The sequence below is a fragment of the Mirounga leonina genome, unplaced genomic scaffold, assembly GCF_011800145.1.
Source record: "Mirounga leonina isolate KUSES-001 unplaced genomic scaffold, KU_Mleo_1.0 Mir_151, whole genome shotgun sequence".
Taxonomy (NCBI): Eukaryota; Metazoa; Chordata; class Mammalia; order Carnivora; family Phocidae; genus Mirounga; species Mirounga leonina.
Genome location: NW_023270377.1, coordinates 50013851 through 50039983, shown reverse-complemented (window position 1 = coordinate 50039983; position 26133 = coordinate 50013851). Strand labels below are relative to the sequence as shown.

Here is a 26133-nt window from a genome sequence, read left to right as displayed (position 1 = left end):
TTCTGCTTTTATATTTGTTACTTCCTTCATTCAGCTTTATATTTGTTACTTCCTTCAATCAACTTTATATTTGTTACTTTATTCAATCAACTAGGTTTAATTTTCCTAACTCTGGCTTATTTAGGTGGAAACACAGATGATTGATACATACTTTTGTTCTTTTCTAATATAAGCATTTAAAGCTAATAAAATTTCTTCTAAGCATTGCTTTAACTGCATCTGACAAAATTTCAAAAGTTGTGCTTTCAGGATCATTTAAAATATTTAAAAAATTTTTCTTAACCTGAACAAAGTCAGGTTGTTTTCTTATTTCTGTTGTTTTCATCTCTACTATGAGAAAGGTGTTCTTAAAGATCTCTAAGTTCTCTTTAGATTTACCATTTTCTAGTTAATATTTGGCTGAGAACATGAAATTATAATTTTTATTTGGCCATAGCACACAGTTGCCCTGTAGAACTGGATAGGTTTTAATATTTGTGGTGTTTTTTTGTTTTTTACCACACAATGTATTAAAATATGTTTAAACTATTTTTAGTATGAAAATACTTAAATTTGGAAGATGCTACTCAGTAAGTTTCTCTAGGACTATGCAATGCTATTTTTAAAGTGAAACCATAATCATTGACAATGGGAGACAGAAACCAGAGTCTTCCAAATATAGTAATATATTCAGTCTTCATGTCTTCAGAATAGGTAAAATGTCAATTGGCTATTCCTTATTGTATTCTTTATAATTAAACCATAACCATAAGTATAGTGCTTTCTTGAGTTCTTTGAGTCACTGCAACAAATTGTCAAACCTGAGGAGGGTCATGGGAACCCCTGAATTTATAACAAGTGGTCAGATGGGCTGGTGTCCTAGGGCCCCACTTGAGGTTGGCATCTTGAAGTAAAGCCATTCTTATGGAAAACTGAGCCTTTAACTTTGGGAACTGATGCTAACTCTGGGTGGTTAGCATCATATTTGTATTGTGGTACCTCAGGTGGAAGTAGAAATAGAACAGGGATACTATTTAAAAAAAAAAAAGTATACTTGTGGTAGAGAGCACTGGCCATTCCCCATGTCCAAGCTTGCTTTTTCATATAACAATCTAGTTTTTACTTAGGCACATGTCCGCCCAGCAAAAAACTACATTTCTCAGCCTCCCTTGCCCAACAAGATGTATACAGCAGTGCTGTATATCCTCCCCTTTTGTATTTTATGATGAAAGATATTTGCTCTCTCTACTCTAGCATTTTACCTCTTAATAGCAGACAACAATGCTGATTTGTTTGTTTCTTTCTTTCCTAAGAGTAGCATCTGCGATCCAAGACTTGACTCTCTTTAAAACATATATTATACTGCATAGGATTATGAAATACATTTATCTGAAAGACTGATAAATTCTGCTTAAAGTCCCAAGGATGTGTTGTGGCCAGTTGATAATAGTAAGTCACAAGTCCTGGATTCTGCATTTAAAAAGGTGCACGTCAATACGCATAGTCACTATTTCCAAAAACATTTGCACATTTGTGAAGGAGGCACCTGCAGGAAAAACTCCTCCATCAAGGCCATGGTCCAGCGGTGGTGCAGTTGCCAGGATTTGGCTGGGTGGCTGATGTCTGCTGCATGGAGGATCAGGGACATAGTTTTGGCTTTGTCAATCCTGTCAAACCAAGGACATGTTCAAATTATCAGACCAAAGTAACCAATTACAGTCTTTTCTGAGTCTAAGCCCACGGACCTTCAACATGATGGAAGAAAATAACCTACCCTTCAGGCTGCTGCAAACTGCTTCTTATATTTTTAATTTGCTGGAAGTGACCTGACATGTCTGTAGACAAAACCATTTCAATCACTAGGTTCCGAAGATCCCTGTGGAGTCATCAAAAGAAAGGTTCATTTGGCCCTTGATGATTCTCAAGTAAAACATTTTCTTAAATATTACTAACTAAATTTTATTTTTCTTTATGGATATGAGCACGGAAGATGCTATTTTTTAAACATAAAAGCGCTCACAAACATTGACATTATTTCACCCTTTAACTCTTACGGCTTTAGGAAGTTGCCAGAAGAGTGATCTGTGAATGATGTTGTTTAACGTCACCCCTTAAAGAACTGGATGCTTCCCCCACGCACACCCACAACCCTCCCCTACTCATAATTCCTAAATACTGTTTTTCTATCTGAAAGGATCCTGACCAACTTAAAAACATAATTTTAAATGCAGTATTTGCTATTATTAAAACCACCACTATGTATTCAGGATCTATTTAGTCCAAACAGTGTGCTAGGTGCTTTTATATGAGGAGCTATTATCATTTCACAACAGAGGAAATTGAGTTTTGCCCAGTCACACAGGTAGCTGGTAGATGGCAGAGGCAAGATTCAACCCCAAGAGTTCCCACTCCTAAAGCTGACAGTTGGACCACTTCTTTCTATTCTAAGAACCTAGAGAAGCAAGATGCTAAAGTGAGTGGGGATTCTTCTTTTTGGCTTTTGGGACCCTGACTCTACAATATTGTAGACAGAGCTATTGGTATTATTGAAATTTTAATCAAATTTTAATTTGAGCTAAACACTGACCATATCACAAAACCTTTGCACGAATAACGCATTTTCACACTAAGTAGGAAATTGGTTATTTCAGCAAAGCCTTGCATGTTCTACAAGTCATTGCTTGCTCAGTACAGATACATAAAAAGGTCACTCACACTGGAAATCGTATTTTATTTTCATTCTGTGGCATGGCCAAGAGAGGCTAAATAAAAGGTGTGTGTTTACCTTTATAAGGTGAATTATAATCTCGTGTCAAAGGTTTTTAACCTAAAGTTTGTAGGATTGAATGATTTGTTTTTAAAACAACCACATATTAGAGATGCTTGCTGAAAATTATGGGTGCTCAATTCAACTGGATTTTTAGATGAGCATTGTGAGAAATCAATATTCTGATTACTATTGATGATATTGGATAGCTTGCTTAGAACACTTTTACCCAAGTATTAAAGGAATGGAAACTAAAAATAGTTAATAATTTTTTTAAAGATTTTATTTATTTATTTGAAAGAGAGAACACATGTGAGAGAACATTAGGGGTGAGAGGCAGAGGGAGGAGCAGATTCCCTGATGAGCAGGGAGCCTGATGAGGGGCTCCACAGATCCCCAGGACTCCGGGATCATGACCTGAGTGGAAGGTAGACACTTAACTGAATTAGCCACCCAGGCGCCCTTAAACTTATTCTTAATTACATTTTTTTCTCTGGAATTAGGAAGAGACCCATATTACAATAGCAACTGAACCAAAATACTTATTTTAACTAAGGAAAAATGAGACAAAAGTTTTATGAAATCTGTAAAATTTAGTACATTGTACTTTGTAAATAAGTGATTAGTAATGCTAGATATTATCAATAATCAACAAATAGTGTATCAATAAGCTAGGCAAAATAGTGCACAAGGGAAATGTTACTTTATTTATGAATCTTCCTTACCAAAATTTTTAAATTATTGCATTTATGGTTACTAAAGTTACTTTAAGAAATAAATAGATATGCAAACAGAAAACCTACAAATCTCTAAAAAGCTATTATATTTTAATTTGTGGTAACATGTTATCAACTTTATACTAGCAAATGTATCTTTTGTAGCTTTTTAGAAACAATGTTGGAGGGGCGCCTGGGTGGCTCAGTTGGTTAAGCGACTGCCTTCGGCTCAGGTCATGATCCTGGAGTCCCGGAATCGAGTCCCGCATCGGGCTCCCTGCTCGGCAGGGAGTCTGCTTCTCCCTCTGACCCTCCTCCCTCTCATGCTCTCTGTCTCTCATTCTCTCTCTCGCAAATAAATAAAATCTTAAAAAAAAAAAAAAAATTAAAAAAAAGAAACAATGTTGGATCTATTAAATTCTACAATCTATATGATATTATAGTATTTGTTAAAATAATTCTATAAAAATATTCAATTAGGATGATTCTGAGAAGTTACTGTACAGAAATTTATAAAATATTACAGGAATAAATTATTAGAATAATAAAGATGTTAAAGAACAAAAATGTAGTAGTAAAAAAATCACACTGAAATAGCAACAGAATCAACTTTGAGAAGGAAAATGTTAATTCACAGGAATAACTGTAAAAATTAATAATATAAATGTTACCTCTGGGAATAATAATCACTGATGAAAAATTAAATTAATACTCTAAATGTAAATAATCATCTTTATGATTACAAGAAATACCTCCAAACTTATCTCCCTACACCTACTTTTGCTCTTCTATTCTCCACACAGCCCAGCCGTGGTAGCTTTAAGATCCTTTTACAATTAGATGCTGGCCTTCTTAGCTGGAAACCCAACTGGGCTATTGTTTCTTGCAGAATAAAATGAAAGACCCGAACCAGTTTCCCAAAACAAAGTGCCTCCTTCCACGCACATTAGATTTGCTTCTATAGTTGCAAAAGTGAGCTGGTATTTTTTACACACCTTCAAAAATGGCCTTGAAAAACCAGAAAGCTTGAATATTTGGAAAAGTAACCATCAAAAATTAGGGCTTGTTTTAAATCTTGAATTAACCAATTATTCATTTACTCATTCATTTATTTTGAGGCAGTTCTTAATCCCAAGGCACTTCTTTTCTTTTACCTCAATTTAAAGAAAAATGGAAAAACCTTTGATATTTAAATGGAAAATTTTCAGCCCATTAACTAACTTTTAACAAAATCTTTGTTAAAGATAAGGCTTTTCTTTTTTTAAGTATAAGTAAGTCTCATTGACTAGTAGGGATCAGCAGACATATTTGCACTAAAAATTTCTATGTTTATCGGAAATTCATACTTAACTGGACATCCCTTATTTTTATTTGCTATATCTGGCAGCCCTATAGTTAAATGAAAGGCCTGATGATGACCAAAGGATCAAGAAGAATGAAAAGTTATGCTGAGTTGTAGGGGTACATCTTGTTATTTCTCTCTATGTGGCAACAAGTATCACTGATCTATGATTTTTTTCTTTTTAAGCAGATGGATGCCTTGGAGAAACAGGTAAGATTTCCCTCTGCATCTGCGTCATTTTAGTATATTGTATTTGTAATTTTTTTCCTCAAACAGTGAATTTTTTTTTATTTTTTGAAAAAGCTAAACTCCACATATAGAAAAGTAATATATGAAGGAATCCATATTACACTAAGATTCTGAATTTATTTAGGACCACAATTAAGCAGAGCTCCATTCCAGAGAGTACATCATTATGTATCCTGAAGTATGTGTTGTGTGGTGTGCAGTCTTGTGGACTGGCTATGATGTATACAGATGTGAAATTAGCCTGGAAAATAGCTCAACTCCAACCAGCAGAGCCTGGCTCCTGAACAACATCTTCTAGGTACTAATCCTTCTCAGAGTCATCCAGTCAAGGGGAATTTTTATAATATGAGTGAGGGATTGACTTTCTTCACTTTAAATCACATAATTTAACTTTTTCCTGAAATTAAATTTCCTCTGGGCTTCCTTTGAAACTCACCTCCAGTCATCTTTGGATAAATTTATCAAAACATTCATTTCTTCTTCTTGCATAAGTCGATAAGCTGCACTCACATGGTGATTCTCAAGGACAGAGCGATCATTATACAAAAGGGCAACATCTGACCTAAGAATTAAAAACAAAATGTCCAGGAGAGGATTTCTTTTAGACTTCATGGGTGTTTGCTAAATATACTCAAGTCACAAGATATCTCATCAATAAGAATTCTATAATCGAACATTTATGGAAGTACTTAGTTCCTTTTTTTTTTTAACCATATGATAGCTTTAAAAAAAATAGAGCAGTTGTAGGTTCACAGCAAAATTGAGCAGAAGGTACAGAGATTTGCCATATACCTCCTCACCCCAGACATGTAAAACCACCCCCTCATTATCAATATCGCCCACCAGAGTGGTACATTGGTTATAATTTATAGGTCTACATTGAACGTCATTATCACTCAAAATCCATAGTTTACATTAAGTTCACTCTTGGTGTTGCATATCCTACGCCTTTGGACAAATGTACAATGACATGCATCCACCATTATGGCATTACACTAGTCTTTTCACTGCCATAGAAATCCTCTGTGTTCAGTCTGTTCATCCCTCCCATGCCCATAACCCCTGGCAACCACTGATCTTTTTTATTTTCTCCATAGTTTTGGCTTTTGCAGAATATCATATACTTAAAATCATATAGTATGTAACCCTTTCAGACTGGCTTCTTGCACTTAGTAATATGCATGTAAGTTTCCTCCATGTCTTTTCATGGCTTGATAGCTCAATTCTTTTGAACACCAAGTAATATTTCATTGTCTGGATCTATCACAATTTATCCTTTCACCTACTGAAGGATTTCTCAGTTGCTTCCAAGTTTTGGCCATTATGAATAAAGCTGCTATAAATATCCATGTTCAGGTTTTTGTGTGGACATAATTTTTCAGCTCCTTTGGGTAAATACCAAGGAGTGTGATTGCTGGATTGTATTGGAAGACTATGTTCCATTTTTTGAGAAACTATCAACCTGTCTTCCTAAATGGCTGTACCATTTCGCATTCCCACTACAATGCATGAGAGGTCCAGTGGCTACGCATCCTCACCAACAAGTGGTGTCATCAGTGTTCCAGATTTTAGCCATTTTAATAGATGTGTAGTGGTATCTCATTGTTTTAATTTGCATTTTCCTGATGACATATGATGTGGAACACCTTTTCATATGCTAATTTTCCATCTGTGTATCTTCTTTGGTGAGGTGTCACATTTTTAAGTCAGGTCATTTATTATTGTGGAGTTTCAAGAATTTTTGTATATTTTGCCTAACAGTCCCTTATCAGATATATCCTTTGCAAATATTTTCCCCCACTTTGTGGATGGTCTAATTATCTTGATATTGTCTTTTACGGAGCATAAGTTTTTAATTTTAATTAAGTCCAGCTTATCAATTATTTTTTGTCAATTTTTCCTTTAGTGTTGTATCTAAAAAGTCATCACCACATTCAGGATCATTTGGTTTTCTCTTATGTTAACTTCTAGGAGTTTTACAGTTTTGCATTTTACATTTAGGTCTATCCATTTTGAGTTAGTTTTTGTGATGAGAATAAGGTCTGTGTCTAGATTTTTATTTTGCATGTTCAGTAGTTTCAGATCCATTTATTGAAGAGACTAGACTATCTTTGGCTTATTGCAGTGCCTTTGCTCCTTTATCAAATATCAGTTGACTATATTTTATGTGTGTCTATTTCTGGGATCTTTCTTCTGTTCCATTGATCTATTTGTCTATTCTTTTACCAACATCACACTATCTTTACTACTGTATCTTTATAGTGAGTCTTGAAGTTAGATAGTATCAATCCTCCAATTCTGTTCTTCTCTTTCAGTAATGTGTTGGCTGGCTATTCTGGGTCTTTTGCCTTCCCATATAAACTTTAAATCTGCTTGTCAACATCCACAAAATAATTTGCTGGAAGTTTGGGATTGCATTGAATCTACAGATCAAGTTGAGAAGAACTGACGTCTTGATAATACTGAGTCTTCCTACCATGAACATGGAATATCCCTACATTGAGTTAGTTCTTTGAATTCTGCATCAGATTTTTGTAGTTTTCCTGATATATATCTTATACATATTGTTAGGTTTATACCTAAATATTTCAATGTTTGATGCTAATGTAAATGATATTGTGATTTTAATTTCAAATTCCACTTGTTCATTACTGGCATATAGGAAAGTGAATTTTGTCTGCTAACCTTATGTTCTGCAAACTTACTATAATTGCTTATTGGTTCTAGGAATTTTTTTGTCAGTTCTTTTGGACTTTCTATATAGATTATCATGTAACTTGCTAACAAAGTTTTATGCTTTCCTTCCCAATCTCTATACATTTTGTTTCCTTTCATTGCCTTATTGCATTAACTAGTACTTCCACTATGATGTTAAAAAAAAAGGTGGTGAGAGAGAATATCCTTGCCTTGTTCCTGACCTTAGTGGGAAAGTTTCAAGGTTTTCACTGTTAAGTGTGAGGTTAGTTGTCAGTTTGTTGTAGATCTTCTTTATCAAGTTGAGAAAGGTCTCCTTTATTCCTAGTTTGTGGAGCATTTTTATCATGAATGTGCTGGATTTTGTCAAACACCTTTTCTGCATTTTGATATGATCATGTATTTTTCTTCTTTAACATGTTGATATGATGATTTCCTTAACTGATTTTTGAATGTTGAGCTTGGGAATAAATCCCATTTGGTCATAGTGCTTAGTTTCTTTTTAATTATCATAGTTTGAATATACTTATGCCTTTTCCTTACAATTTGTAATCCAGATACCTGTGAGATAATCTACATATGCCAAACAGAGAAAAAAAATTACCTGATATCCTCATTCAATCATTGAATGAATCAATCCCTCTGTTGATGAATCAACCCGTTCCAGATAGTTGATTGCCAACTATTTCTTATTCCCTTGGACTAAAATTACTTTGGATGGAGGGCAGAGGGGATGATGAAAATCACTTGCTCTATTTATGATTTTAGTTTTTTTCTCCCTTATAATGTTGTGATTCAATTTGAATGTTTAGATCCTGCAGCATTAAATTAAAAAACCCAAAATTTAAAATGTGTGCTTTACCACCAATTTATAATGAACATTATATTTTAAAATGATGAATTCATCAAGGGAAGTTTTTGCTTTTCACCTGTCCATATTTTCACATCATTTGAGCAAATAAACTACTTCATACTGTAGCATTGTTTAACTTAGTATTCTAGAATAAAGTATGAGATATTCCAAGCATTCTCAGATCTGTATAATGGAGCCCTGGCTTCTTCCTCTGTCCTCTTAGGTTGCCAGATCATTTTGCAAATGTGGAATGGAAGCAGGACCACTATGTATAATGTATTAAAATGGTAAATCAACCCATATAAGTTGCCAAACTGGAGGCAACAAAAATAGCAAAAGTAAAGTCAAGTTAAAACCTGCGCAACTTTGCTTCCACTTGCTGCAATGCCCGGACTCTTCATTTTTCCTTCCTTGTGGTAGATATATACTCTGTCAGCACGAAAACTGCCTCACTAAGACTCACTGTTTTAGGCTTCTCAGTCAGTAGTACTGGTTATAGAACTGACTTTACCACTGAATGTTTACCAAAGAATAGGCAAGGATAAATGAAAGAACGAAAGAAACCTGGTTTTGGTTTTATCTTTTTGTAACCTATTTGAGTAACCTATTTGAGATCTGTATCTAATAATCTACTAAATAAACCAAGTTTCATTATTAATCCAACATAGGGGAAATGACCTATGAGGCAGCACAATTATCTTTTGTTTCTAGAATTGTCATAAAGGTGGAAAAACATATGTAGTTAGCTAATGGTACATAATTCCAAAATAGATTTCTTTGAATCTCAACCATGGCCTAAAAATTCTTTAGCCAATAATCATAACTCCGCATACAGAAAAGTACACCTGCAAACCTTGTTTAAGAAAGAACTGAATATATCTTGCCCAAGTATCTCCAAAAATTCACTCAGATCATGGGAAAAACTGACATGTAAATCACATATCATTTGTATCATATGGCCTCAAATCTAGCCATGGCAGTGTAATTACATGACATAACTCCAAGTATCACTGTCTTTTACTTTCAGCAGCAAGCAAAGATGTATCTTTGAACCAGATTTAATTGTAGCAATCTATTATGATTTTTCTCATAAATCCAATAAGATTCTGAGAATACAGCACCATCTTAATGTTTGAGATGGTCTTTGACTGCTAAGAAAAGAACAAAACTCTAAGCAACATTCAGTATCCATGGTAACATGTAGTTCGGTATTTTCACAAAAAAGAAATTATTTCCATTTATTTACACTTTCAAGGATTTCATGAATTATAATGTCTGTACTGAACTCAAATCTAGCATTGTACTACATTCTAAATTATTTTTTATTTTGCATTATCCAGTATGTAGTTTTCCACATTAGAAAAGCATTCTAAATCCAAGTAACAATGAGTAATATAAAATACAGTAGAATTACTGAGACTTGTAACATAAGACATTATTTTTTCTTGGACAAAATGTAAAGGTGATAGGGTTTTAAAAGCACATTATATTGTTGCATTTGTGGTCATTACAACATTTTTGTTCATAGAATTTTCAAATTCTTGTATAATTAATCCTTTAAATTGATGCTGGTAGGCAATTTATAAGAAAATAAAAAAACTACTAGACCTTTTCTCCCCTTTATATGCAGTTTCTTAATGTAAAATTGGGGGGAAAAATAGATTCTTCTTCCTCCCTGTCCTCTTTCTTTATTCCACCCTCTCCTCTTCCACCTCTTCTTTTTCTCCATTTCCTTCCCCTTCTCTGCAGTCCAAAGAATAAGGAAGTTAGGACTCTTCATCAGATGCAAATGGATGGTAAGGAGAAAGCTAGAAGTGATGGTCCGACACGGCTGCTGGAGAAGGCTGGTCCATTGCCTTTACTTTTCAAAGTAGAAACAAGAAGTGTTCATGGGTAACCAATCACTTGTTCCCTTCTCCAACTGCTAAAACTGTTGTCCTATACAGGGCACAGCTCAGTAACGAGCCGTCTTTTTTTTTTTCTTTTTTTTAAAATTTTTTATTCTTATGTTAATCCCCATACATTACATCATTAGTTTTAGATGAAGTGTTCCATGATTCATTGTTTGTGCATAACACCCAGTGCTCCATGCAGAATGTGCCCTCCTCAATACCCACCACCAGGCTAACCCATTCTCCCACCCCCCCCCCTCTAGAACCCTCAGTTTGTTTTTCAGAGTCCATCATCTCTCATGGTTCGTCTACCCCTCCGATTTCCCCCACTTCATTCTTCCCCTCCCGCTACCTTCTTCTTCTTCTTCTTTTTTTTTTCTTAACATATATTGCATTATTTGTTTCAGAGGTACAGATCTGAGATTCAACAGTCTTGCACAATTCACAGCACTTACCAGAACACATACCCTCCCCAGTGTCTATCACCCAGTCACCCCATCCCTCCCACCCCACCCCCCATTCCAGCAACCCTCAGTTTGTTTCCTGCAATTAAGAATTCCTCATATCAGTGAGATCATATGATACATGTCTTTCTCTGTTTGACTTATTTCACTCAACATAATACCCTCCAGTTCCATCCACGTCGTTGCAAATGGCAAGATCTCATTCCTTTTGATGGCTGCATAATATTCCATTGTATATATATACCACATCTTCTTTATCCATTCATCTGTCGACAGACATCTTGGCTCTTTCCACAGTTTGGTTATTGTGGACATTGCTGCTATAAACATTGGGGTGCACGTACCCCTTCGGATCCCTACTTTTGTATCTTTGGGGTAAATACCCAGTAGTGCAATTGCTGGATCATATGGTAATGAGCCGTCTTTAATTAAAATCTCACTCATTATGGATTCAGTGGATGTAGAAGAGTCTTTGACAAACAAAAATGATCTGCACGGTCTACATTTGCTTTGATGTTTGACACAACAATGGAACAGCTCCCTCTACTCTGCAAATGTGTAGGTTAATAACATCCTCTTGCACATGACCAGACCTCCAGGTCTGCCTTTCCCCTTCACAGTCTGTCAATCTCAGGGACTCTGGGGATAGACAGAATACTTTCCTCAATATTTCACTGTTGGAATTTCAACTCTTCCTCTGTCTCCATCAAGGGGGCACGTTATCTAAGCTCATCCTATTTCAGGCTATAGAAGACTGGAACTCACGTGCATCTGCCTTGGACATGGGGTCAGAGTTATATGAGTAGACTGGATTGGGATTGTCCCTCTTCTTGGCTTCTCAATTCTGCCACTGCCATCAGCCAGCTATGTGCACACAGATTGGTCATTTCACCTCTTGAGGTCTTTGTTTTCACTCCTTAGATTGTGAGTCCTTGACTAGATGATCCATAATGTGGCTCTCTGTCACTTTAGTCACTGAAAGCTCTAAAATGTCTAACCTTTTAATAAAATATTCCTATGATCTCCACATTAAAAAAATAATTTCCTATAGCTGCAAAATCAGTTGTTAGAAATATTGCCATTAAAAAGCAAATGAACAGACCACACAAAAATCTGCACATGAATGTTGATAGCCCTTTTATTCATAACCTTTATTCCAAAATTTGGAAGTAATCAAGATATCCTTCATAGGCAAATAAGGAAACAAACTCTGTCACATCCATAAAATGGAATATTGTTCACCAATGAAAATGAATGAGCTATCAAGCCATGAAAAGACATTGAGAAACCTTAAATGCATATTAAGTGAAAGAAACCAGTCTGAGAAGACTTCATATCATACGATTTCAACTATATGACATTTTAGAAAAGGCAAAACTATAAGATATTAACAAGACCAGTGGTTGTCAGGTGTAAAGTAGGGAGGGAGGGAGGAATGAATAGGTGAAGCACAGGGGTTTTAGGGCAGTGAAACTATTGTGTAGGATACTATAATGGTGGATACATAGCATTATACACATTATACATTTGTAAAACCCATACAATGTGTAACACAAAGACTAAACTCTAATGTGTACTATGGGCTTTAGTTAATAATATATCAATAGTGGTTCATTATAACAAATATACCATACTGATGCAAGATTTAACAATGGGGAAACTGTGGGGGTGGGGAAATAGAATATATGGGAACTATGTACTTTCTGTCCAGTTTTTCTATAAATCTAAAACTGCTCTAAGAAATAAAGCCTATTAATTAAAAAAAGAAAAAAAAAAACAAAAAATAGATTTAGATTTCCCTTAATAAGACTGGAGGGTTCTACAGTAGTTCCAGAGAAACATCAGTCTCTCAACTTCCACCTCTATCTCAAGCATCTCTGACAGGTGAAAGACTTAGAGAAATGTCAGGATCTTATGTATAGAAAGTTGGATCATGGTGGGTCCTAGATACATTCTGCCTCCCAGGCACTGAGATCTCTGTGCAACCGAAAAGAACACAGAGCACCTTTCTGTTATGAAATGAATGTCTCCCCAAAATTCATCTGTTGAAGTCCTTACCCCTTGTACCTTAGAATGTGACTGTATTTGGAGATAAGGCTTTTAAAGCAGTAATTAAAGTTAAATAAGGTTATAAGGGTGTGGCCTAATCCAATATGGCTAACGTTCTTATAAGAAGAAGAGATACAGGGAATGTGTACCCACAGTGAGAAGGTGGGCATCTGCAAATCAAGCAGAGAGGTTTCTGCAGAAACTAAACCTGCTGACACTTCTTGGGCTTCTAGACTTCAAAACTGTGAGAAAATTTCTGTTCTTTAAACCACCCAGTCTGTGATTTTGTGATAACAGCCCTAGCAGGCAGATATATCTCCACTCTGGTATTTTGATTCTAATAACTGCCATTATTACCATCATTAAAAAATCTCATTTTCTAATTATTTTAAATATAGCACTTCACACTAAACAGGAAATAAGGTTTCTTTGATTTTTTTTCAAAAGCACAATTTTATTACTTTCAAATACATAATGATACTAAACTGTTGCCTTAAATAATATGTTGTGAGATTCATCTAAGGCAGTAGATGTCTGACGTGTGTGATAGTTCAAAGTATAAGTTCTGGGCAGAGAGAAATTATCTGACACATTTTTACATTCTTTAAATTGCTAAATACGTCACTAAATATTTATACAGTTTTCTTGATCAATAATTGATTGTAGCTTAAGGAATTTTGCTAAAGTCCATTAAAACGACTTACTAGACATCTTCACTGTTACTTTTAAATTTTCTTAAAAATAATATGTAGAAAAATAAATTTCAAGTTTTAAGTTAGAAAAGTTAGTACTTCTTTGTAACTTACCTTGTCTGAATATGAAAGTTGTTTGTGGTTCCTGTATGCTCGTAATCATGAATGGCAGCGGCAAAGACCATTGCTAAAATTTCCAGTTCAGTGAGCCAGTGCTAGTAAATTAAAGAAAGATACTATCATATTTAGAAAGCAGAGGCCATGTTGTATTTCTACAAAAGAGATTTTCATTGCACCCAGTATAAGTAATCATATAAATATATTAAATTATTTTTATTGATTTTAAGTACATTTTTCCTTCCTGTTTCACATTCGTTGATTGTGCATAATGGATGCTTCATGTGGTCAGTGATTGTTTCATGGCTTGTAAATTCAAAATACAGACATTATAATGTTCCTTGCCAATCAGAAAAGGAGTAATTTTCTATTATTTAAAAGATAAACCCTGTGTGGATTTTTGAATTCACAGACTTATGAATTTGGGCTTTCATGAAATCAATTACAGTTTAGTAATTTTTTTTAGTTTAGTAGTTTTTAACATAAGGACCTATACACCATTAAAACATCTTTAGCTCAACTTTTGTAGAAGACCCTACTATGAGGAAATTTTTCACCCAAGAGTTGAAAATATTCACTTTGCTCATTAGAGAACTGAACTTCACTTATATATTTTATATTAAGATTTGTAAGAGTTTCTAAGAATTTACCAAATTTGTTCTTCATAACACACATATCCTGACTGTGCAATTAAACTTAATAATAAAAGATAGAACAAGTGTTTTCATATAAAATCCAGAACACCTGCTTCATATACATTGATCTTTCTGTTATCAATTGGATGGTTTAACAAAATTTCTCTGCTATTGTAAGTCTACTCAGGTAATGTGGTAGTTTATTCATCACTGAAATTTTACGTAACAGTTTTACTACACTATCCATTATGGTAACCACAGGGAACCACTTAAGTTGAAAAAAAATAAAATTAAGTAAAATTAAGTGACTTTTCCAGGCACAGAAGCCACATTAAAACTGCTCAGTAGTCACATGTGGCAAGTAGTTACGATATGGAACAGTGCAGATGCAAAGTGTTTCCATCATCACAGAAAGTTCTATTAGATAGAGGTGCAAGTAGGTGGTACTTGATGGTAGGAATGGAGGATCCCAATGATATGGAGCTTGCTCTTAGTAGTCTCATTCCACATACTTGAAACAATTAAATTGTACAAAGCAACAGAAAAATATAATGTAAACTACAGGCATACTTGATAAAAGGTCACAAAAAAAGATACAATTGAAGGGCAGATAGAATGTCTATTTGGTGGCAGTAATCTTGGAAGAAGGATGGACAAAAATAGTACCTAAATGCAATGTGAGGAACAGAGATATTCTAAGTAGAAAGAGCAAATGCAGAATGTTACTGTAGAAGGCCATATGGAAGTTAAATTGCCAATAGTACAACTGTGTTGGAGAATCAAGTGGAATGAGAATGGGAAGAGAGTGCAGATTATGGGAAGAGTTGATAGACTACTTTGATTAGAGCTGATGAATCTGGATTTTGTATAAAATGCAAGAGGGAGCCATTGTAGGTCCATGAGTCAAAAACAAGAGGTGACAACTGTTGAATTTCATAATTGACAGAGGCATGATTGTATTAATCTTTGCTCCTCTTCACATAACCTATCATAGTAATTGGCACATAGTAGGAACTTAATATTTGTCTGCTGACTTGAATCCTACCAGGTTTGCATTAGGAGGAGGTAGTAAGGAGTAGTGGAAAGAGGCTATGGATAATCAGACAATTCTGGTTTCAAATCTTTGTTGACCCGGAGGCAAATAAGTTATTTACCCTCTCAGCCACAGTTCCCATGAAAATAGAATTAGTGGTCATTCCCTGTGGAATTTTAAGAGAAGGTTTTAAGTTAATGTATTCACTGTGCCTTTCACAAATCTTGTCATATAGTAAAATACAGGAAAAAATGTCATTTTACTGAACATATTACCTTAAATGAACTGTAGAAGGCATTGAGTCTAGAAAATAATAGTGAGCTAACATATCTTTAGTGATTGCAATTCAAGAATAAATGTCTCACAGCTGGATGACTGAAGCAGAAATGATTTTCAGAACCAATGGGAGTTAATATAACTAGCTATTTTGTGTTTATGGGTGCATTTAATTGTGAGTCATTAAAAGGAAGAATGGCTTCTATTATAGACTGAAGTGGGACTGAACCTTCAATGTCCCCAGTGAACTGTGGAATTAAACACCATGAGGGGCACCTGGGTGGCTCAGCTGGTTAAGCGACTGCCTTCGGCTCAGGCCATGATCCTGGAGTCCCGGGATTGAGTCCCGCATCGGGCTCCCGGCTCGGTGGGGAGCCTCCTTCTCCCTCTGACCCTCTCCCCTCTCATGCTGTTTCTCTCTCTCTCTCTCTCAAATAAATAAATAAATAAAATCTTAAAAAAAAAATAAATAAACACCATGAAATGAATAGCAATTGAAGTTAAACCAGGTTTTGTACCCCCAGAAACTCATTGTTTTATTAAAAAAAAATGATCCTAGGAACAAGTCACCAATTTTCTTAAGTATATCCTATTTTTTCTAAAGATTTTATTTATTTATTTATTAGAGAGAGAGAGAGAGAGAGAGAGGGCACGCATTGGGTGGAGGGGCAGAAGGAGAAGAGAATCTTAAGCAGACTCCTCGCTGAGTGTGGAGCCCAATGCAGGGCTTGATCTCCGGACACTGAGATCATGACCTGAGCCAAAACCAAGAGTTGGACACAGGTGCCCCTTACGTATTTCTTATTGATATATTTAAGATTAACAGATTTAACTCTGATTTTAAAAAAAGCAATATTTAATATCTACAATAATATAGAATATGAAACTGCAATTACAAAAAACACTAAATTAGGGCAGCAGAGATGGATTTTAATTATAGATGATCTCATAAGTATTTAAAATTATTTTCTTCCTAGTTGTCAAAATTAATTATACTTATTTCCTGTTTTTAGTCTCATTATTCTCCGCTTCCCATAAATAGTACTTCCTCCATGAATCCCTCTGATTTATTGCCACACTATGGCCCTAATAATTTAGTTTAAATTATAAAATAATTTAGGGGCACCTGGTGGCTCAGTCGTTAAGCTTCTGCCTTCGGCTCAGGTCACGATCCCAGGGTCCTGGGATCGAGCCCCGCATTGGGCTCCCTGCTCCGTGGGAAGCCTGCTTCTCCCTCTCCCACTCCCCCTGCTTATGCTCCATCTCTCACTGTGTCTCTCTCTGTCAAATAAATAAATAAAATCTTTTAAAAAATTATAAAATAGTTTGAAGAGAGTGAAATGTTGAACCCTCTCACCTAATTTAAAAGCACACCTATTTTGTATTAGTGAAAGTAGAATTTTGGGCTGAATTTTAGTTCCTTGGCTGTTCATTCATTTTACTACACTGGTGCCAAATGAGAATTCCAACTCAGAAAATGAATGATTGAATTCATGGATTTTGTAATTGATTCATGAGAACATGCTAGAGAGAATGAGGCTGAGTCCTATCATTCCTCCCAACTAGCACAGTGGCCAGTACATAACCTACATGCTTCTGGTTGCTCAAGGGCAGACGTAAAGAGTTACAATGAGGAGTCATGAGCAGTGCAGACATTGTGCTTCCTCTAAACTGCAGTTTGCATTTTGCCCAGAGAAATGCTCAGGTAGACCAACTCTAAAATGAGCAGTCTCAAATCATCCTAGGGAGATGCTGACTGCCATCAATAGTTTTTATAATGATGTCAGAAAGAAAGGAGAGGGAACTAACATTTTAGCTAGACGGTCTCATTTGATTTGTAGAATCATGCTGTTTTCCATTTATGAGGTAAATGTCTTTATCTTTACTTGGCAGACAACAAAGCTGACTCCTACAGAATTGGGTCAACCTACCAAAGGTTACATAGCTATCAAGTGGCAGAGCAGGAATTCAACCCAAAACCTGATTCCAAGGTTTCTGTTCCTTCCAGAGATCACAATATTCCTTCTATGGATGATGACAGCATTCGTTAACTTGAGGGAGGCAATATGCAGAATACATTTTTCCAAGGTTTCAGAAGCAGAATTTCTAGGTAGTTTAACTGGGTATATTGATGGGTAGAAGCTCTAAATAGAGCTTTAAGACTTGTGATGTAAATTTTCATATCTGAATTATTCAGTGTGTGTGTGTGAGAGAGAAAGTGTATATGTGTATATTAAGGTTGGGAGAATTTCAGGTCAGAAAATCACATTGACCTATTAGTTCCTGGTGTGTCTAAAACAGCATAATTAACAACTCTTTTAGCTAAATGATAGGGTTGGACACTTTTTTCTCTAGTCCTTTGAATAGGATAACACAGTTTGCTATAACTTATCCAGTATAGAAAGTGAGTGTTATAATAATGTTAATACATAATACACATAATATATAACAAAAATAAATTGACAATTATTATTGATATTAGGATGTGTGTTAATACCTATTATGTTTCAGGAACTAGGCTAGATGCTTTACATATATGATATCATTGACTCTTCACTGTCATCCTACATGGTGGTCAGTATTATTAACCACATATTAATGACAAGAAAACCAAGGTAGAGAGTGAGTGATCTAGGTCATGGTAGAGCAGGGTTTCAAACCTATGTCTTTTTTTTTTTTTTAAAGATTTTATTTATTTATTTGAGACAGAGAGAATGAGAGACAGAGAGCATGAGAGGGAGGAGGGTCAGAGGGAGAAGCAGACTCCCTGCCGAGCGGGGAGCCCGATGCGGGACTCGATTCCGGGACTCCAGGATCATGACCTGAGCCGAAGGCAGTCGCTTAACCAACTGAGCCACCCAGGCGCCCATCAAACCTATGTCTTGATTGCCTTGAAATCCTGCACTCTTTCTACTCTTCCAAACATTGTTGTCTGGGATGCCATTTGCAAGAACAGAATTTCCACATAGTTGGTAGAATAGAGACATAGTGGCATATTTTTTGTACATTGATTGGAGAAAAACTGAGTCATTCTGGAGTGTGGGAAGCTATTTCTGGGTGTGGTTAGGGGATTACAACTTCCAAAGGAAATAGACCTCACGTCATCTTTCTTTCTTCTACTCTTACTATTAGAACACATGGGCAGGAGCCCTTAAATGCAAGTGTTCTCTTACCAAGGCCCTTGGAAGATTTCAAATTCAGAGAGACACTTGGAGGTGGCATGGCAGCATTTGGTGAAGCAATTTGCTCTTTAGCAAATGGACTGAGCTACCACACACCCCTGTCACCTTGGCACAAGGCTACAAGTTAATTAAGCGTCAAAGGACAGAGACAGACAGACAGAGGATGTACTAGCATCAGCTCTCCTCTGCAGTGTCTACTCCCAGGCTGAGGGTATTCCGCGTGACAGTAACAAACTGAAGGACAGTAGCTTCATCACAATCCCCTTCAGGCACTGGTCCTCAGAACATTTTGCAGGGGGCAGGCTGCATTAGTCACCTGACAGTTTGGGGCTACCACTGGAGTGCTCCAGAAATGTCTCACGGATAAGACCGTCCTGAAATGGCAGAGGATCAACGAAAGCACTAAAGCCAGTGACCTAGTCTTCCCCATATTAAATCCAAGGAATTTCACCTACATGAATATTTCTATAATACATTTTTGTTCTTTCAAAGAACCAACACATTCATCGGTGTGAAAATTAATACTCCCCTACCACTACTTTCATCACCTAAAGAAAAGCTTGTTAAAACAACTTCCCTAAAGCCATCAAGCTGGCTGTGAAAGCTAGTTTTGGCAACATAGGCAATTAAGTCGTAATTCATTTTGCCTTTCCTCTTACCATCTATCATAAAATTTCTTATTACTTCCTGTAGTTTAAATGTATTTTCCTGATCTCAGACAACAATGACAGTCTTCCACTGGACTATTTTTGTAACGGCCAAACTAATCGATGAGTAAAGAGCCCACTGACACATTGTTGCTGAAGGATGAATAAATCAGAAATGAGTTCCCCAATGAAATCTGCTAAAGTAGAGTGAAGTTCTGTTTATGACTGGTAAGTTACAGACTATGTAATCTTTATTAATGTCAACTTTTTAGGAGTTGTGCCAGGCTGGGCCAGATTTCCCGTCTTCTGGAGAAGTTGGAATGGCTTGTTATATCCGGATACAAGTCCTCCTCACAAGCCTGAGGGAAAAGTCACACCGTGGATTTGAATTTCTCTATTTACCAATAACACGGCATCCTTCACCCCTTCCATGTCACCTTCAGAAGAGAGGTTCTGAAGCTGAAAAAGGAGACTTTTCTTTGGCTCCCTTTATACTGATAGCAAAAAAAATAAAAAATGTACTTAAGCAGAAACATATTTTTAAACGATGAAATTTTGGTTACCTCCCAGCATAAAATGGTATATATCTTCTCACTGCATTTCATAATTAAAGTAGATATTTGATTATACTGAAGTAGGCATTACTTTTCTGTTCCATTTTGTTCTGAAGAAACTTAATCACCTCAGTTTCCATTTCAGAGTATCACTTAAATATTTCATTTTTCAGTTAATTTTTTCAAAGCCACAGAATTCAGGAAAGAGGACATGTCACGCTTAAAACGAAAACCATCTCACTGTCAGATTCAAGACGAAGGCCTTAGAAAGGAAACAGCAAGCAGCTCTAACCAGGAAGATGTTGAAGTGACTTTTTCAAGGGTAACAGCATTTGCGGCTGTCAGGACGCAAAGAGCTCAAGAAACAGCATGACCGTGAAGTCTTATTAAAGCAAAGGAACATTAAAAGAATTTCTGTGTGTGTGTGTGCACACATGCTAGAAACAATTATAAAAAAGGTTACGTATACTACTTTCTAAAAGCTTATAATATTTTAAAGCTATGTCTTTGCATGCTTGATTTTCTACTTATTATTGCTAACTTCTACTTCCTCCTTTTACATGTCAAATCAGACTCCTGGAAAGAAGAAAAAGTTTCAATCAAGGACCAAGGAAATCTAGCCATGACTGCATTTGATCTCAGCCAATGGGCACATTTATACCATAAGTCTGTGATGCCCATATATATACCTTACAATAGGAAAACACAAGCTATGAAGTTGACAACACATACAGTTCAGCCTTCTACAAGGTCACAAAGGGGTCATGCTACTGCCTCAGTTAAGGTTTTTGAGATTTCTGCCTCTCCCAAATAGGACTTAACTCCAAAGCAGGTTTTTTGTTTTTTTGTTTTTGTAATTTTTTGTAATTTCCTGGTAGAGTGCAGATTTCTATTGAATTGGTGGTGAGATTCCAAGAAAATCCTTTATTAAAAGCCTCTCTTAAAAGTAGAGCTCTCAGACATTAGCCATCATCAACTGTCAGCTTTGTGAGTGAACCACCATGGATATCTTGCCCAGTGATGTCCTCAGATGTCTTCAGCTATGGTTGTTAGCTAACTGTAAGCCCATCAGCGACCTCAAGTGAGAACCTGCTAGTTGGGATCCTTCTAACTACAGACCTTTGAGAGATATTGATAAGTTGTTGTTTTAAGCCACTAAGTTTTGGAACAGTTTTTTTGGAGCAAGAGATAATTGAAACATGGGTTGAGAGTGGGATCTGAGCCCAAGGCACTGATGGATGTGCAAACATTTTGGAGGCAAAGAAAGATGAAGAGTAAACAATTTATTCAATCATCATATGAGACACTATTGGACGAACCATAGAAAATGGATTGTATGTGTAGTAAACAGCACACTATAGTTTCTTGGGTGAAAAATAAAATTAATATGAACATTTTCTGTATATAATAAAGTTGAAAATCATGTAACTGTTGTAAATTTTCAAGATCTTCAGGCCAACATACTGTGGCCCTAGGGACTTTGCATGGGACCAGTTTAGGAATAGTCTCTGGTGTGGACAGATGAGGTATTGAGGATCTCTGGGCCCCAAAGAGTATTAGTTACATAGATCTGAGTGCTAATGACCCAACAGAATAGGTGTGTGACTTCTGAAGTCAAAATAGGTAGGCAATGCATATTATGGCATTTGATGGAACATTCTACTTAAATGCAATTTATGGCACAGCTTCAGCAGAGGCTGACACATAAGGAATCAAGAAGGTACCAAGATTTGGGCATCTCATATGGCCTATACCCCTTTGAACCCACCTCAGTGTGGAATTTTTAGAAGAAAGAGTTGCTCCTTCTTTTCACTTTCCTAAACTCTGAGACATTACAGAAATTCCAGGCAGTGTCAGAATTCCTAACATCTACTTGTTGTTGTCCTGGGATTGCATTGCTGAATCATTTATTTACTTATTCATGGATTCATTTAGATGCAAAGAAGAGGAAAGAGAATTTGGAAAAATTCACATAAATAACTTCCAAAATCCCTATTAGGATTTAATTGTGATTATCAATGCAAGGAAAAGAGAAAAATCCACAGAAGTCAGCTTGGGAGAACATGATAATATGAGGGAAGAGCACTGTAACTAACTTTTATCCCAAGACTTTATCTAGGTCACTTTTTGTTTTTTTGGTGATTCCTAGGGGGAAAAATTATAAACAAAAATGTTCTGGAGTCCAAATTTTGGAAAATTTGCAGTGTATTTACATTTGCCTCTGGGTATTTTTTTTTCATGGAGTTAAAATATTTTTTGGAAAATGTATATTATGAATAACTCATTAACACTCAGAAATCCAAAAGATCATCACTTATAATACTCCTGTGGGCATTGAAGGGACAACAGCAATGTGGGACAATGTCAGTGTAGGAGAAAGGAATTTAATGTTCCAAACTAACAAACTTAAGTTAGAAAAACTTTCTTACCATGATACCTGTATGAAGCATTATGTAATGCACAGTTTGAGTGACATCAGCTGCATGAATCAAATTGTGATAAGGATTTTTGTACTTGCTGTAACCAACTTCTAAACCTTCTGCAAAGGAAATTAGGCAAGAAACAGGAATCTGCAAAAAGTAATAATCATGATTATATTTTGACCAAAATAGTAGCACTAAATCAACATGAGCACAACAATGTTTGGGATAGGACACAATTGTGAGTCAGATGTGGGCAGTAGTTTTTTGAGGTTAAATGTAGACTGCTCTGAAAAACTATTTCATTAACCTGTTAGCTTTCAATCCTAAAACAGATTGTAATCCCCAGGTGTTTAACTAAGATGAAATAACAATCTTACCCATATTGTTGTCTTTAAATGTTTATATCTTCCAGAGTCAAGACAGAAGGCTAGTTCTTAAAAGGGTAAAATTCCAAATTACAATTGGTGATGTCTAGTTTTTCTATCTGTAATACAAGGGATTAAAATAAATGACCTTCCAGCACCTTCTAGCTCTAAAATTTCCATGATTCCATTGGTAATGATGAAAGGTACAGGTTGCAGAGTGCTTAGAAATCTAGGTCAAATCTGCTGCTTAAATGGCTCTAAAATGAAATTAATTAGAAGCCCTTTCATCTCAATTTAAGAAAAGCTGCCAAGAAAGGTTCATTCTGTGTTTTAGGAACACAGAAGATCATATTTTTAAAAAACATAGCTCCCAATCTCTACATGACTGGTCTGTGGGTAATTCAGGTGGATGCTCGTATCTTGTTGGAATGAGGCAACAATGGCCTCACGATGTCCATGTGGATATATGTCAGTGAGTTGTGGAAAATGGCTATATCATGTGGTGAACTCATCCGCCTAGTTCTGTGACCTGCCAACTAGAAACATTATAAAATGCATTGATTAATGACTCGATGTTCTGCATTTTCTTTCTTATTCAGATAACTAATTCTAAGAGCATTTCATTTTTGTTCCATGTTTCTGACCTTGAAACGATTGATAAGATCATATCTGGTAAACAGTTCATAAATCATAAACTTCAGACTGTGTTCTCCACTTGCTTCATTTAAGGCAAATACATCAAAAGACCATTTATCAACGTCCTGTAAAAAAAAGGAGTAAATGCTTTAGATGGCAATATTATATAGTTGTTTCTTTCTATGAAAAATTCTTGGAGAGATCAGGCGTTGTAGATTTAGCAGGTCACATTTCAATTTAGAACATCAGACTATATTTTTTCCAGTGTCCTATATGACAGAGCCACTTAGTATCCATGGGTTCACAAAAGTGAGGCCATAATGCGTAATGTAAGTGCTAAAATCTTCCCCTTAATCCCAAAGTTATCAAACCTGATGTAATAAACCTGATAACACTATAATACTGATCTTATTCTCAATCTCTCTTCAAATTCATGCCATAAATCACTTGCCCAGAGTGGGCTTCAGTTTAAGGTAGAATTACAGGTTATGTGGGTGATGTCAATGGAGGGATAGGGGAAAGTAGCCCCAACTTCTCTTTCCCACCCACTACTTTCTACATGGCTTGAAATTCCACCATAAGAGTAATCCTTTGATTTAAAGCTTTGATATTTTATGTCTTCTTTTAAGTTGCAAACACCCTAGAAAGATAGAGTATATACCACCTTATTACTCACTCTAACCTTGGCTGATTCATTTATACTTTCCTCCAGGGACAGATGGAAAGGAAAAGGAAGTGAGTCTTTTGATTGAGGAGGAGGAGGAGGAAAGTAATTATAGCATTTCAGGCGATTCCTGAGGGAAGTGGCCAAGCCTATAGGGAAACACATACATACCCTTGGAAAAAATCCACTGACGGTGGGAGAGAAAGCAATGAGAGCTATGCCAAACCATTCCAGCTACCTCATGATTTTTGCTTTAGGTAATTCCAAGTTGAAAACTTGTCGAGGGGTTCACAAAATGGACTTATAACAAGTGATACCAGTCCTATACACTAAGGAGGTTTTCATGTAAAGTGGGAGCTCCAATACTAAATAAATCACTGAAATTTTAAAAATTTGAAGAAATACAACAGTCAGTTCTAATGATTATTAGAAACTCTTAGCAAATTGTGTGTTTACATACACACAGCAGGTTTAGTATTAAATAGGGCAACCTTAAAACTGTGTGTTAATTTTGAATTTGAGCTGGGATTATTTAGAACTTTATTCATTTAATACATTTTTACAGAGGCCAACAATCTGTACTATAACATGCTGAAACTAAACTGAGAATCTGATAAATAGTATTCAGTCTCCTTTAAAAATACTGCTTTTGAAAATAGTAATAGCAGCTTCAAATGCTATTTTTAAATACTTGAAAACACCAATAAGATATTTTTTGATTTGCTTGTATGCCTTTATTAAATTCCTTCCATTTGGCCATGATTTGATTCCCAAACACTTGCCTTATCTGTTTGTAAATTTAAAATCTCTGAAGGTTGTGTTAGAAGGCATTTTGCCATCAGTAAAGCTCGAATGAGGCCAAAATATCTTTTATCAAATTCCAAAGAATTAGTTCAGATTGTTAGAAGGCTGCTATTTATAGTTCCTTCTAGGGGTTTCCCGCTGAATAAAAGGTTAGTTTTCCACTTTGGGGGATTTTTATCAACAATGATGATTTACATTTATAAACTACTGCAGATGCTTCATTGAGAACAAACAAGACAAGAAGGTATCTCAGGAAGTACGAACTATTTAACTAAAAATATTCTTTTTTTTTAAGATTTTTATTTATTTATTTGACAGAGAGAGAGAGAGACAGCAAGAGAGGGAACACAAGCAGGGGGAGTGGGAGAGGGAGAAGCAAGCTTCCCACGTAGCAGGGAGCCCGATGTGGGGCTCGATCCCAGGACCCTGGGATCATGACCTGAGCCGAAGGTAGACACCTAATGACTGAGCCACCCAGGCGCCCCTATTTAACTAAAAATATTCTTTACTGGTGATATTTCCTCCCTCAACCTGTTAGTTTATACATTTTTTTATACCATATTTTAGAAAAAGTGTTTACTTTCTCTCATACTAAAATATTGTGTTCGTTTCTAAGTAAAGGTTATTAAAAAAATAAAAATAAGTAATATCTTTGCTTACAGCTGATGAAATCAAAATCTCACAAGATCCAAGGAGTAATTAATATCTTATAATGTGACATTTCACTTATATACTTGTCTTTTTTTATAGCTTTAGAAACATAAATATAAAAAACTGTCCAAGAAAAACTACCTTTTTAAATTAATAAGATTAAAGTCTAATATGCAGCAGAGGAGAAAAAATAAAACAAATGCAAAGGGGATGCGTAAAAGGAAATTAACAAAATAATATAATATAAATAGCAATATAAATTAAAACTAGAAAAGGAATTTAATAAACCCAAAATAAAGCAACTCAGGATATTCTGTTGCCAGTATCCTTTAAATTCTTGGGTGATACAGGAAAACCACCATGAAATTGTTAGAGGAGACAAACTTGAATTTCTCTACTCAAATTAAATGATAGAAAGAAATCAGGGATGTTGAATGATGAGCTTAGAA

At 35.7% G+C, this 26133-nt stretch overlaps 1 protein-coding gene across 2 annotated transcripts in view; it reads right to left on the bottom strand.

Moving 5' to 3' along the window:
• PDE1A (phosphodiesterase 1A) overlaps window positions 1-26133 on the bottom strand; it is a 236704-nt gene that overhangs the window by 40989 nt on the left and 169582 nt on the right. For both annotated transcript variants that reach the window (XM_035007595.1, XM_035007596.1), the window contains exons 5-10: window positions 23574-23690; window positions 22571-22711; window positions 13812-13912; window positions 5490-5615; window positions 1754-1855; window positions 1526-1646 (exon numbers count right to left, since the gene is read on the bottom strand). In XM_035007595.1, coding sequence (XP_034863486.1) covers window positions 1526-1646; window positions 1754-1855; window positions 5490-5615; window positions 13812-13912; window positions 22571-22711; window positions 23574-23690 — 708 coding nt within the window. The remainder of the gene's footprint in view (window positions 1-1525; window positions 1647-1753; window positions 1856-5489; window positions 5616-13811; window positions 13913-22570; window positions 22712-23573; window positions 23691-26133) is intronic.